At 43.7% G+C, this 19,917-nt stretch overlaps 4 protein-coding genes across 5 annotated transcripts; 2 read left to right on the forward strand and 2 right to left on the reverse strand.

Moving 5' to 3' along the window:
• Positions 1-6,255: 6,255 nt before the first annotated feature.
• On the reverse strand, positions 6,256-11,091 carry si:dkey-9i23.6 (flocculation protein FLO11). The gene is made up of 6 exons (XM_047045446.1): positions 10,936-11,091; positions 9,687-10,771; positions 8,343-8,811; positions 7,816-7,909; positions 7,469-7,710; positions 6,256-7,344 (listed from the first exon to the last, which is right to left on the reverse strand). Exons 2-6 carry the CDS (start codon positions 10,769-10,771, stop codon positions 7,243-7,245), a joined length of 1,992 nt encoding a protein of 663 aa, XP_046901402.1. The 5' UTR covers positions 10,936-11,091; the 3' UTR covers positions 6,256-7,242.
• A 26-nt stretch (positions 11,092-11,117) lies between these two features.
• Positions 11,118-12,882, forward strand: tmem187 (transmembrane protein 187). The gene has a single exon (XM_047045448.1). The coding sequence runs from the start codon at positions 11,714-11,716 to the stop codon at positions 12,518-12,520; it is 807 nt and encodes a 268-aa protein (XP_046901404.1). The 5' UTR covers positions 11,118-11,713; the 3' UTR covers positions 12,521-12,882.
• On the reverse strand, positions 12,756-15,379 carry si:dkey-9i23.8 (galanin receptor type 1). Its single transcript, XM_047045447.1, has 7 exons — positions 15,151-15,379; positions 14,566-14,690; positions 14,237-14,426; positions 13,999-14,137; positions 13,625-13,789; positions 13,262-13,337; positions 12,756-13,182 (listed from the first exon to the last, which is right to left on the reverse strand). Coding segments are annotated over exons 1-7 (906 nt in total). The 5' UTR covers positions 15,152-15,379; the 3' UTR covers positions 12,756-12,972.
• A 247-nt stretch (positions 15,380-15,626) lies between these two features.
• Positions 15,627-19,001, forward strand: ndufs8a (NADH:ubiquinone oxidoreductase core subunit S8a). 2 transcript variants are annotated; one of them, XM_047045862.1, is made up of 7 exons: positions 15,627-15,695; positions 16,646-16,703; positions 16,809-16,874; positions 17,085-17,174; positions 17,386-17,558; positions 18,074-18,202; positions 18,361-19,001. In XM_047045862.1, exons 2-7 carry the CDS (start codon positions 16,661-16,663, stop codon positions 18,490-18,492), a joined length of 633 nt encoding a protein of 210 aa, XP_046901818.1. In that variant the 5' UTR covers positions 15,627-15,695; positions 16,646-16,660; the 3' UTR covers positions 18,493-19,001. The 2 variants fall into 2 exon arrangements, with proteins under 2 accessions (XP_046901818.1, XP_046901819.1); XM_047045863.1 differs by lacking the exon at positions 15,627-15,695 and adding an exon at positions 15,696-15,719.
• Positions 19,002-19,917: the final 916 nt, after the last annotated feature.

The raw sequence follows: 19,917 nt of genomic DNA on the forward strand, positions 1-19,917 counted from the left end.
CACGAAGTATGTAGCCTACACGTTGTGGATTGGTCTACCTGTTCGGAATGGATTAATTAGCCTTGGATATCAAGCGATTTTCGATGAGACCATCGAGTGCTCCCACTCCCACAGATGCCCGCTAAAGGCCTCAAGTACAGAGTAAGATCAATTCACGTTTGTAAACGGCGTTTTGGTTCGCACAACATCGCATTAAGACAGGGACAAACGGCTAGCCTACTATTAATAACGTGCTTTCAAATACGATGATGCAGACACAAGCCATCTTACCGGTTCCATCTAAATAGGCCTAATGAAACTTAATAATAGAATAAACAGGGTTCTCAAGCCTCTGTGAAGGGGCTGAAATGCGTGTGTCTCACGGTCAATGCGTGTAGTTTTCGGGGACGTACACTAAGAAAAATAGACATGAAAGCTCGTCGGGGTGGGGGGGCGGATCTCCGGGAATCTCACTCCAAACTCGACGACCCTGTAAATAAATAAATATTAAAATTCATAGTTTACCCACCTCTAATTTTACCACTACACCACTGGGTAGCATGCAGATGCATACACAGTCACACAGTAAACACATGGGTTTATACTCTTTGCACTACTTGCATTGAGGGTTCTGCTGAATTTATGAAATAAAATGGTTCAGTTCACGAATATTTCTCAATACAAATATTTTTATCCGTGTTTGTGTTTTGTCTTATCAGAGGAGAGGATTACAAACCAACTGAATACTTTTTAATTAATGTCAATTGTTATGTTTTATAAAAAATGAACTATAATTAAAAAAAATTGAAATGTAAAGAATGGTATGGAATGCTTCTTATTCAAAGTGATTTTAATATAACCATTTGTTAAGAGTTGTAAAGCTTTCTTTACCTTGTGGACCAACTGTGACACATAACATTTTAAAATTAGCTTTCTTGGTTTTTCTATAGAGACAAGTTGTCTATGGTGTACTTTAAGAGACTTCCTTCCACAAAGAGATTCCACATAGGACTGTTGAACCCAACTTACATTTACATTTAGTCATTTAGCAGACGCTCTTATCCAGAGCGACTTACAGTAAATACAGGGACATTCTCCCCGAGGCAAGTAGGGTGAAGTGCCTTGCCCAAGGACACAACGTCATGTGCACCGACCGGGAATCGAACTCCCACTTGATCACATCATTCAATGACTCCCATGAAACTTGGCTCCAGACCCCCCAATGTCTCATTTGACATTTTTATTTGACAGCCGTGCCATCTGATGTCCCTTAGTCATCACACACACAAACTACCTTTGTAGAAGAGGCAGCCAAAGTGATCCTTGATGCCTGGCAGAAGACCTGAGGATGAGACTGTGGCTTCTACCTCTGCAGCTCCAAAAGCCCTTTTCCTGGGTCAAAAGATTTATACATATTATATCACCTTGTTTATCTTTGGATAGGTAGTGCAGTATACTCAGTGGTAAATGCAACACTGGCCTCAGATAATAAGAGGGCCATCGTTATTGTTTACATGGTTTTATGATTTCACACTCACTGCTATCAGTTTCAAGAGTAGGCTTCTCAAACAAGTGAAATATGTAATCAAACACCCTGCTCGAAACGCCTTTATTTGAAATGGCTTTTTTAAGTAGCTCAGTTTCTTTGCCAATGACTGCTTCAGACAGTATCTTGGCACGAGGGCATTTACCTCAAATATATAAATTTAAGAAATCAGATCTTTCTAGACCGAATGCGCTGAGACATTGAACGTCACATGTCAAGAAAATGTGGACAGAGGTCATTCTGAAATTGTCTCTTTCTCCTTTAATTAATTGTTCATGTTTATGATCATAACAAAACACAGAACAAAGAATTGTCAAAAATACTATTAGTATAGTGTGCTGCTAAGTCTTGTTGCTGCACATGCACGCCTGGCAACAACTCACAGCATGGGAGCAAAGTGAGCTTGAGCCAAGTTAGAGGAGCGGTGTTTGCACAACCACTATGATGTAAAGGGAGATGTGTACTATGCAGGATTATAGCGGCCAAAACTAAACAAATAATTAAATGGCTAGATAGTTGATTAAATAAATGTAATAAAATGACACAAAATATATAAATGTTACGTGTGTACGCGTAACATTTATGTTTTGTATCTCATTTTTAAAAATTGTTATTTATTCATTCAACTATTTATACATCTTTGGTTGACAATGTTCAATTCAGGTTTAAAGTACGCCTATGTGTAGTCTCCTGTGAAGTCATACAAATGTGTCTCGTTGTATCGCCATTGGAGTAAACCTTGCCGCAAGCTAACCAGCAAGCAACTTCGGTGAGCAGCTTTAAACCAGAGCTAAACTCACCTATTAATAAATTACCGTCAATGGTTTTCATTTGTTTTTGCAATCCTCGCCGAGCATCTGACTGCCACGTCAAAGCGCACAGCCTTTGGCCTGTGAGTGGAGCCTCCTTGTTTCCTCCAACTCCTGTGACGAAGTTCAGGTCTGCTGGCGTCCACTAGTAGCCAAACCTGCCTCTTATCAACAAGTTTGGGTCCTCTCCTGATGCAACAACTGTGCAGCCTGAAAACATTGGATTGCTGACATGAGTTTAGGGATAGGGTTTAGTTGCTGTACTTACCACAGATACAACACCCTCGCTTGAAGACGCAATGCAAGACTCAGTCTTGTCAGTCACCATTTAGGTGGTAGGGAGGAGACATCTGTTGGGTTGTATGGTGTTCTAGGGAGAAGGCATTGGACACAGTTAGCCCACTTTTGTCCAAGTGACCCTCATCATGATCATTACATTTGGCTCTTATATTTTACATGAATTAATTTGAATTCTGACCGGCCTTGAGATTAGGCCTGGATTTAATTACATCGTCCATTGGAGTGGAGTTTAAAAACAAGGTCCTTTTCAGCTACGAAGCTGGAGAGCGTTTCAGTTTTCGCCCTGACGTAATTCTCCTGGTGTTGTGCCAACCGTGTACTGCGATAAATTGATAGCGGATTGCTGTAGGTTTGACTCAAAACGCCATCTTCATGTTGGCGGGGAATAAAAACACACAAGACCAACTAACTAAAAAGGAAAGGTTCTTTCTGTGATTTATATGATAACCTAACATGTACACAAGCTAAACTAAAACTGTAGCCCAAATAGCCGTATCAGAAAATAAAATGAATAATAAGCTTTCAGCAGTAGGCCTACACAACGGTAGTGGTACTGAGAGTAGACAAATACAAAAACAATTAGTACACCACTAACATCAAAAACATTAAACCAAAATATACACCAGTATGTTCAAATAAATAATACCAACACTTAGTTACATGCTGTTAACACGCACACATCTCGATCCACAACACGTGTGCTCTCAGGATACCATATGGTACCATATGGTAGCCATAGCCTATATATGGCTAAATCTGCGAGGTGAAACATGACAATTCACTTTAGTACAGCCTGATACAAATTAATTTCCTAGCAAAAGAACTTCTACATTTAATACATCACCTCACGTTAGTCAATCCATAAACCAAAACGGGATTGCATTTTACAATTGTACACTTAAATTAGCGACACCCACAATTGACAAAGCGACTGGGCTAATTCACGTGGGCAGAATCTACATTCACATTCTACATTACTTTCTTTCCAAAACGAATTCATCCATTCATAATAATTAAATATTTACACTATTGCATTGCTATTACAGTATTTCAAGACAAATGTCCCACTTACAAGCAATATTAAGCAAGAAACACCAACTCTCCCTCAAATGCAGTAGGAGCTAAATCTTTTTTTGCGTTTTGGACGTCCATATGGACGTCCATAGACTGACGGCGATGGCTGCTGATCTTTGCCTGGATGGACGGACGGCGATGCTGTTCAGAGTGCCGTCCATAGAGGGAGCATATATTTTGGACGGCGTCATAGCCGTCCATATGGACGGCGATGCTGTTCAGAGTGCCGTCCATAGAGGGAGCAGATATTTTGGACGGCGATGGATTGAATGTTTAGCAGGCTGTTGAGCTAACAGAACTGCCGAAGGCTACCATAGCATGTAGCTAGCTACATTAACTTTGGATGACTCAATCTTTTGTCAAGTTAATTTGTATGAATTGCATGTTAGTGCAATATTTACGCATTTATTCTGTTTTTTTACATAATCAGCAGTATGATCTCATGACAATATAGACTTGAAAAACAATATGTTATGGTTTGGGTTTGCCTATAGGCTACATATATTTTAATCATTTCGAGAATTGTTAATAAAGACTCATTTAACATTTTAAAATTTGGAGTGTTAGGCCCATAGGCTATTACGTTTTGCATTTGTCTCCGCTCAAAGTGGTTCGTGCGCAACATTGGAGCTACTGACTGTTGGCTCCAAATCCACCCATAAAACACTTTAAACTGACGGCTTAAAAGACCTAAAGGGCAATGTATTTCATAGGGTCATAACACAATGTTAAAATCTTAATTGAGTCTTTATTAACAATTCTCGAAATAATTAAAATATATGTAGCCTATATCTAGGCAAACCCTAACCATAACATATTGTTTTTCAAGTCTGTATTGTCATGAGATTCTATTGTTGATTGGCCTACTTTTGTATGTTAAAAATAAAATAAAGGCGTAAATATATAGCCTTCACTTAAATGCAATTCATACAAAATAACGTGACAAAACTTATTGAGTCATCCACGGTTGTTGTAGCTACATTCATGGTAGCCTTTGACGGCTTTGGTTTGGCTCAACACATTGTATTGTGTTTTGCATTGGTCTCCGCTCCAAGCGAGTGTTTGTTGTTTTGCGTTTGTCTCCGTGCGCAAAGTTCGTGCGCAAGATTGGAGCTACTGACTGGTGGCTTCAAATCCACCCATAAAACACTTTAAACTGACGGTTTAAAAGACCTAAATGGCAATGTATTTCATATAACACAATGTTAACATTTTAAATGAGTCTTTATTAACAATTCTCGAAATAATTAAAATATATGTAGCCTATAGGCAAACCCAAACCATAACATATTGTTTTTCAAGTCTATATTGTCATGAGATCATACTGCTGATTATGTAAAAAAACAGAATAAATGCGTAAATATTGCACTAACATGCAATTCATACAAATTAACTTGACAAAAGATTGAGTCATCCAAAGTTAATGTAGCTAGCTACATGCTATGGTAGCCTTCGGCAGTTCTGTTAGCTCAACAGCCTGCTAAACATTCAATCCATCGCCGTCCAAAATATCTGCTCCCTCTATGGACGGCACTCTGAACAGCATCGCCGTCCATATGGACGGCTATGACGCCGTCCAAAATACCTGCTCCCTCTATGGACGGCACGAGGGACGTCCCTGCTAATCCATCGCCGTCCAAAATATCTGCTCCCTCTATGGACGGCACTCTGAACAGCATCGCCGTCCATATGGACGGCTATGACGCCGTCCAAAATATATGCTCCCTCTATGGACGGCACTCTGAACAGCATCGCCGTCCGTCCATCCAGGCAAAGATCAGCAGCCATCGCCGTCAGTCTATGGACGTCCATATGGACGTCCAAAACGCAAAAAAAGATTTAGCTGCCTCTCCTCAAATGAGCCACCTTCTCTGATGCCCCACATTGTCACTCCTGTCCAATTACCCAGAATTCACTACAAAACCAATCAAGGAAACGAGAAATGTCCCATTACAACTGTGAAGAAATGAACAACCTCAAACTATGACCCGGGGCCATATATATACACATAAATCAATGATGAGTGACTACAGGTGAGTCTGATTGTCGTCAATTTAACACAAGTGCTGTTGCTCTATGTAAAACGCAGCAGGTGCAGCGCCAGTGACCGGTGCATTTTTTTAAATTTAACCAAATGTATTGAACTGCATTGGTGGTCACTGTTATCCAGAGACAGACCAAACTAATGCATGTGTGTGTGATATATGAAGTGCTTCCTGCGTTTTGAAAAGGCTGCACATTTTTTACGTGTTGTCTGGCTGCTAGCCTACAGCAAAAGCCACTTAGCGTACATCATTCTTGTAGGTCACATACATGACTCTCTACACAACAATCTGATGGTCTGAAATAAAGTATGATAGAGAGAAGGTAATTCAGGCAGCGCTGTGAATTTCTTGATTAAAAAAATTAATCTAGACTATAATCCTCTATAGTCTCCTCCCTCTTTCTCTCACCCCTGGACCGTTCCAAGATACTGGTGTGAACCTTAAGGTTACACATATTATCACCATCATGCTTATCATTAGCGCTAGAATCATGCTCTCTTCAGAGTTTTATAAATTACATTTTATTAATTTAGCAGTCGGTTACAGCATTACAATCAAAATAAAACTACAGTGCAATAGTAACATTTCAATACTTGATTACAGTGCTACAAGAATGTCCTCAACAGGACAACGACATGTACCGATAAATGGTTGATTAGTTGATTATGAATATCCCTTCTTATTTGGTTGATTTCAGTTTGGAAGAGACAGTTTATAAAATATTATAGTTAGGTGATGCTGCTGCGTCACAGACTTAATGATGGGGATTCAGAATGCACTTCTGCTTTTTAGCTGTGTGCAAAATTTCAAAAAGAAAATTGCACCGTCCTATACTCTTGTCTACATGAGATCTTCAGTCAAGTAACAAACATGACTACTTTATTGTAGATGTACTCCATATTTCGGAGAGACATTTAATCTAATCACAACACATTTTCAGCACAAAAGTCTTCAACGTTTTAACTTCTCATTAATGAAATACTTTGTTTAGACAGGTGAGAAAAAAGGTTTTAATTTTCTTTGGAATAGAGGCTGTAAAGGAAACCGGTATTTTAAACGGTGGTCCCCTTGTTAAACCCATGTTAAAGTAAATTTTGGTTCTTAAATAATGATCTATTCATTTATCCGACACTTTTATCCAATATGATATACAAAGGGGATTTGAACCGGCAACTTCTTAACCTGCAGTCAAAATGAATGTGAAACATGTCCTTTAATGTGTTAAATGTATGGTACAAGATGAACAGAAGTACCCTTGTACAATTTCATCACTGTCGAGGGAGGACAGCTCACGACTTCTCGGACACAGACATGAACTTCCCTCTTGTCTGTCATATTTATCACTGTTATAGTACGTGTTTGTGGGTTTGTGTAAGTGTATGCTAGTGTGTAGATGTGCCTGTATAGCTCTGTATGTGTCTGTAGGCATGTGCATGCATGTGTTGTGTAGGTGTGTGTGTGCATGTGTGTGTGCTCCATAGGTCTCTCTTCACTGCTTGTTTTTCCTCCTTGCTTTCTCTTTCAAATTGCTCATGAACTTAGCCAAAGATCTGGGACTGGAAACCCCATATTTGGTACCGTCCTCTTCTGTCTGAAAGTGGCAGTGAAAGAGAGAAATAAATAGAGACAGAGGAAGACATAAGAAATGTATTGAAGTAAATGAACATCCTGGTAAAATTCCACATTCAAATAGGGTCTTTAACTGTGAGACTCACCTTGAACTGCGGCCCCACCTTGTCGTTGGAAAGAGGAGAGAGAGGAGATGAAGGAGCAGGGTAGAAAATTGAGGAGGAGAAGAAACCATTAGAGGGAGAGGGAGGGGAGTAGGCAGAGAGGGATGGAGAGAGGGAGGAGGAAGAGGGAGTGGGGGAAGAGGAAGAAACTGGAGGTGATGATGGGATGACGGAGGGATAGGCAGCAGATTTGAATATGCCAAATCGTGGTATCTTGAAGATGTCTGAAAGAGCGAAAGAGTGAGAGATAGACAGATGATTAGAGAGAAAACAGTGTTTTTTTCTGCCTTCAAATGGAAACACCTGTGTCTGTGTTTCCATGGTTTCACCTCCTCTGGGCTTCTTTCGTGGGCGTCGGCTCTTCCTCTTCCTGCTCAGGTAGATTCTGTGTTTCTGGGGGGAGCTATCCAGAACCCCAAGAGACTGAGAAGGGGGGAGAGGGAGAAAGAGAGAATGGAGAGAAACAAAAAAGCTTATGTTATGTGTAAATACCCGGACACCATGTGACATTTCTCCAATACCCACAATTAACCCGAGAGTAGCGTCACACATATGTGATTGTTCGAATACGGGTCCCACAGCGTAACATCACATATATGTGATTCGAACATTCCAATTGATGTTTTCCAATGGACAAAAACCATGCGACAAATGCTTTAGTATGGCTTCAAAATGTACTAATGACAAGGCTAACAAGTAACACTAGCATTAGCATAGTAGCATTGCTACGAGTATTATGCTAGGTAACTTATCCCGGAAGCTAACTAAAGCTAGCTAGCTACAGTTTCGGAAAAATAACTTTCGCAGTGGGGACCGTCGGAAATAATTAAAACTCATGCATCTAAGAGTAACAAACCTTCACACAGGACAGGTCTATGTTGTCATAGATGTCCTCGGTCTTGAGCTTGGTTACAGGGCCCTTTAGCTGTTTAGCACCTTTGGCCAGCACAGCCTTTGGTATGATGCCAATGTCCCTGCCTCTCCAATTATTGTTTACTTCCTCTTGTGCATCATCCCGTTGCTTGTCCACCGGCACGCATTCTTGATATTGGCGCACAATCTCGTAATCTGGCAGGTCCATAGTGCTGCTATGGGTACCCTCATCTGAGTGGTCAGATATGATCAGGGGTGGCACTGGTACAGACTGTGGTTGGTCAACGCCACATAGAGGTTGTGTCTCCACCTCTGATTGGCCGGTAAATTGGGAGGGGGAGGGGTTGCTGTTGTCAAACAGGTAGGATGACCACTCATCTCCAGTGAAGATCTCTTCAACCAGGCTGGTGGGGTTGTAGAACAGCCTGAATGAGCTTAAGGAGCTGAGGGAACTAAGAGACAGAGGGTGGGTTTTAACACAGGGGTCAATCCTCCTAGGGCAGGTGTTCTAGTACTGAACAGGAGCCTCCTTCACATCTACAGTTCTTGCTGTTAGCCGGGTTTCCCAGATTCGTTAAGAAGCTCTTAACGCTAAGAGCTTCTTAAGGGCGTTCTAAGAACGCTCTAAAACGCTCATAGAACGCTCCTAAGAAGCTCTTAACGCTCAGAGCTTCTTAAGAGCGTTCTAAGAACGCTCTAAAACGCTCTTAGAACGCTCCTAAGAAGCTCTTAGCGTTAAGAGCTTCTTAACGAATCTGGGAAACCCGGCCATTATCATTACAGACATTTGACTGTTGAATGGTGGCCAGAAAACAAGCCTCCTACTCTTAGCTAAGTAAGAGACAAAGATGTAAATCTGCGCCCTCGTGTGGACAAGAATTTGGTGACCAAGATAGCAATTTTGGCCATTGGGATTGATCTTTTTTTTTTCTTTAATACTGAAATATGACATTGGATTGTCAGACAGGCATCTGACACCTTAACACTAAACAGAATGCAACATTACTTCAATGAAATTATATTATTTGTAAAAGTACTCCATAACGATAACATAAACATAAGGACATCCTGCTTGGATGGTGGCATTAGGGTGTGGTAATGACTTAAAGAAGAGGAGGAAAAAGGGAAGACTGGCTGATGTAATTAATTTATACAAAGAATGGAAACTCACCAGAACCCTCAACACCATACCCAACCCCAACCCCACTGTACTTCTCTCCCTCCCTCTTACTCCTTCTCTCAACCTTTCGCTCTCTTTAATTCAAGTTATTTTTTGCATATCAGAACACAGTCTGTAGAACAGAACACAATGTAAAATGTCTCTCACCCCCGGTAGCACACAGCTTGTCCTTGGCCCCTTTCCTCCTCCAGCTCACCCACTGTTGACTGGTCCGATTCCTTGGCACTCTTCCTCTTTTCGTCTTCCTCTTCCATCTGCCTGAGAGCTGTGAGGGTTCCAGAACCCTGGTCCCCTGAAGTGGACAACATCTCTCTGGGTTGTTTTACTGACTCCGCCCCTGGAGGAGCCAGATGGAGGGCTTGGAGGGAGCACGTGGCTTCTACGACAGACCCAGCACAGGTCTCCATGTCTGGACCTTCCTGGGTCCCCACCACTGGTTCCTGGAGCATGGGGTTGGGTCTGTTCCTACGAGGAGGTTTGGGGATGGGGACCGGTGTCATTGAAGCCTCCCCTGAGACATCCACCCCATGGGGGCGGGGGGGCGTCTGTTGAGACTTATGGATGACGGTTGCATACATGGCAGATGTATCCTCTGCTAACGAAGCCTGAACTCCAGGCCCTGGAGGCCCCAGGCTTAAGCCTGGGCTTTCTTCTGTGTCTCCTCCCAGCACAGGAGCATGTTGCTTGGGGAGAAGGGTTGGTGGAGGCTTGGGCCTTCTTTTGGGGGGGACGAGGGGAGGGATGCATGGATGTTTCAGGCCAGGAGGAACAGGAGGAATTGGTTTCCTGTTCCATCTGGGAATCACAACAGGAGAAGAACTAGAGTCCTCAGAGACAACAGGCTTTTGTGCTGGATCGTTTGTTTGAATGCAAATTGCTTCGAATATAACAGCCTCCGTTTCTTGGCTGTGCACACTTGCATGTCGATCAGCGGCAGCAGTGTCTCTGAGACATTGTTGGGTGTGTGAGCTCTGAAAAGTGTGTGGTTGCGTCTCTGGTTGTGTGTTGTTTGTGCAAGTGTTTGGATGTGGGTTCAGGTGTGTGTCTGTTTGCATGCAGGAGAGTGTATCTATGTTTATGTTTGAGTCGGTGTGAGTGTCTGTGTCGGAGTGCGTGTTGGAGTGTGTGTCAGTGTGCGTGTCTGTGTTGGCGTGTATGTCTGTGTGTGTGTCTTGGTCTGTGTCCTCAGTGCTGAGGTCTTGCGGCAAGGACTTGACCTCTAAAAGAGACATCTGGAGAGAGAGAAATAGAGAGTAAGAGGCGCAGTGATAAGAGAGGCAAGGAGAGATAGAGACATTGTTGAATATGAAAGCTCATATCAATTGTACATACAAATCATATCCTATCATCAACTATAGTTACAAATCTAATTAGTAAACTTAGATATTATTCTTACGATTCGTCATTCCCTCCTCCTTCTCTCCTTTCTTTCATTTAATCTTCAACCTAAGACCGCTTCCTTTCATCTTCTCAAACTACGTCCAACAACAAGCTCTTCTCCTCTCTGTCTTTCACCTCGAACATAGCTTGCACTTTTCTTCCTCCTCCCTCCCTCCCTCCCTCCCTCCCTCCCTCCCTCCCTCCCTCTCTCTCAGATATGTTCATCATGCTCCAAAATCCACCATGACTCACTACCAGAACTTGCTCTTCCTCATTTCCAGTCAAAATTATACACAGACGAACACGAAACTCAAATAGAATGCATTTATAACATCATCATCAGCAACGAAGTAAACTTTACAAAACAATCCTGAGATTGTATTTTGTTTGCTGTTGGCAGTGGCGTGTTCAGGGAGTGGCCTAGGGTGGCACGGTCGAATAGATTTGACTTCCTGTAAGTAGAAGAGAAGGTATGAGGATATAATGTGTATTATCGGCATAGCACAGCTATGCTGTCAGATGTCTGAGAAAAAACTAGTCAAACTGGAAAGTTTTCGGACACAGAGAAAGATGGGGGGAGGGAGAAAGAGACAGAGAAGCACAAGCGTTTATAGAGACGCGCGCGCGTGCGCATACAACCCTAAATCGTAGACACAATCTTCTCCAATCAGAGGTTCAACTCTGCACCATGTGGCTCTCACTCCGGAATATCAACAAACGGTAAAGTTCGACCACCGAGCAACTAGTTAAGTTTTTCATGTCAGACCCTATGGTTACACCGATGCTCCACCTCAATGTCTAAACGTTTTTTCATATTCGTAATGAAGTCTGCGTTGTTCTGTGTGTTGGTGCCTTTCTTGGTTTGTGTAGCTGTAGTGAACATCGGTGTCTTCGACCGCGTTCTAGTGGACATATCCTATGATCACTACGCAGAAAAAACGGTTGACTTCTTGCCTAGTTTCTTGGCAATGCCTTTCAACTCTCTGATAAACGTGGGATATATTTACATGGGATTGTACTGGCTATTTCAACGGACAAAGGACAAAGGTGACACCGATGCTTCGCTTTATGTCAAAGACGTCTTCGCTTTCATGGCCATTTTTTACGCACCTGTACAGTGGGTCCGCCTAGCGACGCTGGGCCGTGTACCCGCCGTGTTGGATCAATGGTTCACTCTACCGATTTTTGCCTGGGTACCTGTGTGGTGCCATTTCATAGAGCACGGTTGGCGGCCACGCATCGCTGCAACTGTCGAACTTTGCTCCATCTTCAGCTATGCCTTCGCTTTGGCACACGATTTGGGATTTGAGGTGGCACTCGCGTGCCATGTCGTATTTGCCCTTTACAAAGGCGCCAGTGTCCATCTCAAATACGGAGACTCACTATCCCGGTGGTACCTGGGTCTTGCTTCACTGTCTTGTTGTGGGTTCGTGATTCTCAAGCTCTTGGATCACACCCTAGCGCAATACCGACCGTTCCAACACCTGACGGGGCACTTCTGGTCCAAAGTGTGTGACATTTTACAGTTCCACTATAGCTTCTGCTTTCTCACACACCTGGCACGGTCAGCAGCGCGGAAACGGACATCTAAAAGTAACTGAATTACCAGGACAGAAGGATCTTGCCAATCTGCGATTGTAAATTTAAAGTTTCCAGGTTGTTGTACAACAGAAGTTTGCTTAATATAATACACAACTGTCTTGTTTGCTGTAACAGCTGGACATGTAGCCTTACGGTTAAGTGCGGCATGTGATTTCATGAGCGAATTCATTTTTGAAAAATCTCACGAAACGATGAAAATATAAATGACTGCTCGTTTCAACCAAATAAAACAAGTTTGCATTTCAATCTTTATTGATTAACAGATGTTAATAATTGTTTCAAACCCATGCTTGGTATGAAATATTGTGGGTTTATCCTATATGGTGCTACACTGAAATGAAACAACATTAAACCATTGCTTTCTATGATCTTGCTGTGTTTTATGCTACTTTATTTCTTCTATTTGAATCCATTGGGTCATAACTCTCACAGTACTGTTGTATGGCAGGTACTAGAGGTCCAAGCCTGCAAGGCTGGTCAGAACCGGGTCAGAGAATGACTTTTTATGGGTCCACAGCAGGGCTAGACCTGCTTCCCTGAAGTTCTGATTGGTAAAATAGATGAGAGGATTCAATCCACAGTCCATGTATGACATCACTGATGACACGGTCCTCAGCCAATCAGGGGCTGGGGAAAGGTCAAACCTACCCAGGAGAATCAGCTTGGCAGGGAGTAAAAGAGAGGGGTCACACAAAGGTCGCGCAAACGTGTGTGTGTGTATGTGTGTGTGTGCGTCTCACCTCGGACAAAGCGAAAGGAGTGTAGCAGAGAAGGTAGGATGCCACCACCAGGGGAGTGACCGAGGACAGGTCTTCACTAAAGATGAGGAAGTTTGAGAAGAAGAGCAACATTCAAACGCCAATAAACAACTTAATATCCCTGTTCCCTCTCCATAGATGTGTCAGTTTGATAAGTTGAATTGAAACGTCACGTCAGCCAAGTCAGTTATCAGGAAAAGAAAGAAGGGAGGGAGGTATACAATAGGGGCAATATGTGTTTGTGTAAGGACAGTCTGAATGATTTCCTAAACGGCACCTCATAAGTATAGGAAGGCTTCTTAAAGTGGCACTGAGCTGTAGATCAATTCCCTCTAGGTGACTCACCTGTCGCAGTTCCTCCCACAGCCACTAGCTGTCAGTAGAGAGCAGAGGAGCATCAGTGTGAGAGGGAGGAAGATGCAGACGGAGAACGCACACAGGATGTAGACCAGCATGTCCGAGTAGCTGCTCTCCCAGAACACTGCACAGAGCATCTCGGCTGGGTCGTACCTGGGAGGGACCTCTTGATTTATTGATTTGTTCATCGATTGGTTGATTAACCTCTACCTCAGTGGTTCCCAAACCTGGTTCTCGGGCCCCCTGCCCTGCATGTTTTAGATGTTTCCCTCTTCCAACACACCTGATTGAAATGGGTCATTATCAGGCTTGATAACAACCCTGGGGGTCTGAGGACCAGGGTTGAGAAAAGGCTGCTCTACCTGATCCAGTCGTAGATAACAGGGATGCTCCCAAACACTACTCCAGTTAACCAGGAAGTGAGACAGGCCAGTGCCATGGCAATGGAGATGCCCCTTACTGTAGAGGCCAAGCCTATGACACGCTGGACACAGAGGACCGCTGAAGGAGAGAGGAAGAGAAAAGGTGTAAGTGGGAGAGAGAGAAATAAGGTGTGTGTATTTATGTGTGTGTGTACATGCGTTTCATATGTGCCCCTACCTATACTGCCTATGGAGGAAGTGATAAAGGCAAATTTCAGCAAGCTGACCATCTCGCACCACGGTGACCTTTGACCCAGGGTCAGAATGGCCACTAGCGAGCCAGAGATTATGAGGAGGGAGGAGCCTAAGTCAGACAGTGTCAGGCTGATGAATGGGACCCAGTATCTACAAGGGAACTGGCCCCTGCACTAAAAGACAGTAAGAGAAAGACAAAAATGAAGAGTTAAGAGAACAAATTGAATTCCATCGTTTTTCAGTTGGCTGAAATCTATCAAGTTCTCCACCACCACCACAGAAGAATTCAAGTGTCCCCTTGAAGGTGCTTACCATGATCTTGATCAGCAACACAGTGCAGTTCCCCACCACCCCCATCACCAGCTCCAGGCCCAGCACCACCACCAGCGCCGACCGCTCCACTCGAGTCCACGAGCGCTCCGGGTCCGAACTGTTCACTAAGACGCAGAAGGGGACGGGGTGACGGGGTGATGGGGTTGGAGCAGATGTGGGGTGACGGGGTGATGGGGTTGGAGCAGATGTGGGGTGGGGTGACAGGGTGATGGGGTTGGAGCAGATGTTGGGTGGGGTGACGAGGTGATGGGGTTGGAGCAGATGTGGGGTGGGGTGACGGGGTGATGGGGTTGGAGCAGATGTGGAGTAGTAGAGGGTGGGGAGATGGGGAGGAGACAAATTCTTAGTGTTTAAAAGTAAAACAAATCTAGACTTCAGTAAGGAAGAGTGCACCCAAGTAGCACTTTTTACCATAGCACACGTTACACTGATCATTCTGTGCAAAATCATACTACAGTATTAGAAATGAATGACAGCTTGAGAGAATAAACAGTGTGTAAAACTGTTACAGCAGTAAACCTTAAAGATATATAACATGGTTGAATATTATAAGTAGAGACTTACTTTCAAGACTGGTGGTTTGAGTCCACAGTTACGACGTGTATGATACCAGTGTCCCATGTGAAAGCTTGGAGAGGTAGCCTAGTGATAAAGAGGAATGGCTAATACGCACTGAACTACTGACGTCAAAACATGTTTATCATACCAATTAAATATATCTTGCTTCATTTAATGTCATCGGAAAAACCCTTATCAAGCATTCAGCGTATGTGTGTGTGTGTGTGTGTGTGTGTGTGTGTGTGTGTGTGTGGGAGAGAGAGAGAGAGAGAGAGAGTCTGTTTTATATTTTTCAGGTTGATAGGAATAGGCATATCTTTGAATTAAGAAATGTATGCTATGTTTATGTGATCTATAATATGTCTGCACAAAATCTTTAACGACAGGTCATTTTACTGCTAAGGTGCCACAACAAACATGAAGATTTTGGGATGTCGATTACGTGACGTATAGCCGTATGTCATAACGCTTTAACATTTCCTGTGCACGCAAATTACGTTACCCCAGATCGTCCGCTGTTCTGGTTTAGAAGGCCAAATAGCGACAACCCGGTGAGTTTTAAAAATAATTTCCTGGTAGATTGTTTATTTGGACGGTTCAAATGCAATATATTCCCTAAAGGACGTAGTCCATTAAACAAGTACACTTATCTCAAAAGTATAGAGCCGTTGTATTGTCCACGGAAAGGACATTTATCCAGTCATTGGAAAAGTCCTTGAGGATTTTACAGCCAGCTAACTTCAGCTAGCCGACACGAATGCGTTTTCGACTGAACACAGGCTTAAAATGTGTTAGCAGTAGCACTTATCTAAGCCCATTTGACACCATTTTGCCGGCATAATAGCAGGTGTGAACTGTACATTGACTGCAAGTTGAGGTAAAATGTCAACCAAGACAACCAGCAGCTTAACCTAGCTATTTAGTGAACGTTAGCATTGTTATGCTCGGTTAGCACGGGCATTGTAGTGGAAGCAGTGCGCTGTCGGGGAAATTTGGTGCTGGCGTTTTGTAACGAACTAACGTACCCCCGTGTCCTCAAGTCAACTGCCCCATGGATGGCATCTAAAGTGGACTGTTTAATCTCACAAGTTTGCGATTTTGTCATTCAAGAAATAGGACACAGCATTTGCCAAGCAGTCAATGTTTTATTTGTGGAACTTGAAGCACGTTATCACTTACGTGATAACGACGTATGATTGTAGTGCTTGTAGATCGGTTATATGGCTGTATAAAATAAGAAGTGTTAGTTTGAAGTCGATGTTGCCAACAATTCAATAATACAAACAAGCTGCAATGGCTGCATTAGTGGCTGCCCGTACGGTCACCTTTCGGCAATGACTCGTCTCAGCAATCTGTTTATCTATACTTTAATGACATTGTTCGTTATGTCATTGCCTTTCTCCCACTGTCAACAATCACCCCGACAACTTTCAATTGCTGTATTTATTATGCATACCTTGATCACACAACTGAAATGCCACCATTTCCCCCGTGGTTTCAGCGTTTACCCGGCGTGATGTCTGCGGCGTTACGTGTGCTTTACTCTGCGTCCAGGCCGGGTAAGAAGTGAAGAATGACACAGAAGAATAACTAGCTAAAATCCTGTTCTCCTATCTCTGTGGTATACTATGGACCCTCGTTGACATTGTGCCATTTTTCCTTAGGCACCTTTGCAGCCAGTCAGAGTCTGGTGCGTCCATTCAGTGTGAGCGCCCAGAGGGAAAGCTTCAGTAAGTAGCTAGCGCACTGCTGTCCACTAGTTTCAACTCGCCACATGAACAATTTTCAGTCCTCTGCCATATTTGTCATTAGGTTGAAACTTGCTGACAGTTGATATTTACTCTTGTTCATAATTCTTTTACTCTGTTACCCTTCTCACCTTTTTTATCCTGCCTCCCCCTCTCCCGCCTCCTCTGTCTCTTTCCCCTCTCCCTCGCTAGAGTATGTCAATGCTCAGGACGTGCCCACAGACATGAAGTCTATCACAGACAGAGCAGCTCAGACGCTACTGTGGACAGAGCTTTTCAGAGGTGAAGATTGAGTCAACTTTGACTCTGGGATTTTAATTTGTCTGTTTATCTGACGAAACACAGGTTTTCTCCATAACAGAGTAGACATACTGAGATAAGTAGCATAATACAAATAGAGAGATGGCTCACTATCGGAAGTCACTTCCTCATTTTGTTCTATTTTTGGGTGAATTGATCTGCTTTGTTGACATCCCTTCCGGTTTCTTCCCAGGGCTGGGTATGACTATGAGCTACCTGTTCAGAGAGCCCGCCACCATCAACTACCCATTTGAGAAAGGGCCTCTCTCTCCACGTTTCCGTGGCGAGCATGCCCTCCGCAGGTACCCCTCAGGAGAGGAGCGCTGCATTGCCTGCAAGCTGTGTGAGGCTATCTGCCCTGCCCAGGTAAAGACACAATCACACACTTTCATTCAATAAGCTGTGCGACAGCATCTGCACCACCCAGGTATACACACACACACACACTCTTATACTGTCCTTCACTGACCTGTGTTAGGCCATCTTCCCAGACAATGTATTTTACATTTAGTCATTTACATTACATTTAGTCATTTAGCAGACACTCTTATCCAGAGCGACTTACAGTAAGTACAGGGACATTCCCCCCGAGGCAAGTAAGGTGAAGTGCCTTGCCCAAGGACACAACGTCATTTGGCACAGCCGGGAATCGAACTGGCAACCCTCTGATTACTAGCCCGATTCCCTCACCGCTCAGCCACCTGACTCCCTAATTTTCACACAACATTTCACACAACTCGCACCCACATACACACACACACACACCCAGACACTCTTCCTTGGGAAGCTTTGTGAGGATTTGCCTAAACACCCAAACCTGTTGACACAAATGTCCAACCCCACCCAACTCTCTGACACTCCCCCTGATGCCCCCCCTCCAGGCCATCACCATTGAGGCGGAGCCACGCTCGGACGGCAGCAGGAGGACGACTCGTTACGACATCGACATGACCAAATGCATCTACTGTGGCTTCTGCCAGGAGGCTTGCCCAGTGGACGCCATAGTGGAGGTGAGAGAGAGGAAGGCGTTTGAGAGAGCGACGGCAGAAAGCATGTGCCGTTCTATATCTCGAGCTTGCAGATACCACACAGCTTTCTAATGTATGTGCTACCTCGCTCTCTCTATCCACACTCCCCTCACTCCTGTTCCCCCCCCTCTCTGTTCCAGGGCCCCAACTTTGAGTTCTCCACAGAGACCCACGAGGAGCTGCTGTACAACAAAGAGAAGCTGCTGAACAACGGGGACAAGTGGGAAGCAGAGATCGCCGCCAACATACAGGCTGATTACCTCTATCGATAGGAAGATGCTCACACATACTTGTGTAAACACATGCACGTATGCACACACACCTAAATAAACACGGCAAAATATATACACTTAAACATACACAGGCCAACATGACTTACTACAACAACAAATATTACAAATCACTCACAGACTGACTTATGCATAAACACATGCACACATACTCATGTATATTGTACAGATACCTTTAAAGCCTCTATGACAAAGACGCACACGTCCAATACTGTACTGATGATCCAGGTGAGGGTTTCACTGTTTCTGTAGCCTGTTGTCTGCTTCGATGTCCCAGGTCACTAGCTCAGCAGACAGAGAGGTGTCGATCGTTCCAGCTCCTTTCAGACACAGACTCTGGGGGGCTCCTAGTGGCATTTCTACAATAAGCGCTTACAGGTTCCATGTGACGTGGTTGGGGTTGTTGTCATCATGAGAATTGTACAAAGGTTAAATACTTGTGGACTTTGAACGATGAAGAATAAATTAATGTTCTGTCCTAAGTTTTCAAACTGTCTACAGTGTCTTTCTTCCTAAGCCCTTATTGTATGCAGGCCAGCCATACAGAATTATGGACAGGGAGACAGGTTGTGTGTGTGTGAGGGGGGGGGGCCTAACAGCAATGAGTATGCAGTGATCAACATTAAGGCTTGTCCAATTGTCCGGGACAAGTGAAAATAAATGCTAGGACTAGGAAGTATTTAGCAGACCTAAGGCGGACTACGTAAGTGAATAGGATCTAGATTCCATGTAATGGAAGGCTAATAATACCTAAGAAAAAACGGCATCCCTTGTTTTAGTATGGTCAGAATCCTTGCGTGTTATAATGTAATTGATCTGTTAGAAGGGAGATTAACAATTATTGAGTGGGGATGCTGTACTTCAGAAAGGAATTGTTTTGTAATAATGACACATATTGTAAAATACCTTACTGTAGTCTACCTTCGACCCAGTAGTTTGCAGCCCTTTTTCGAAAGGTGAAGCGCTGGTGTTTGTTAGAATTTTCTGGATTTTTCGTTCCTGAAGTTTGCGTACGACACCACCCTCATTGGGTGAAGCTGACAACCTGGTGTAGCCAGAACAACTTAGAGCTCAATGCTCTTAAGACAGTCGAGATGGTTGTGTACTTCAGAAGAATATAGCCCCACTCACCCCCATCACCCTGTCCGACTCCCTAGTCAACACTGTGGAGTCTTTCCGCTTCCTGGGCACTATCCTTTCCCAGGACCTTTAGAGGGACTGAACATCAGCTCCCTCCCTATGGGATTTGCTTTCATTCAGCCAGAACAGCATTAGTGTAGTCGTGCACTGATGAGACCTGCCATATTCATCCCAAAGGTTGTGGTGTTGAGGTTGGGGTTCTGTGCAGGCCAGTAGTGTTTTTTTCACTTCAGCTCTGAATTAATGTCCACACACTTTTGTCCAAAG

Source organism: Hypomesus transpacificus, chromosome 22 (genome assembly GCF_021917145.1).
Source record: "Hypomesus transpacificus isolate Combined female chromosome 22, fHypTra1, whole genome shotgun sequence".
NCBI classification, from domain to species: Eukaryota; Metazoa; Chordata; class Actinopteri; order Osmeriformes; family Osmeridae; genus Hypomesus; species Hypomesus transpacificus.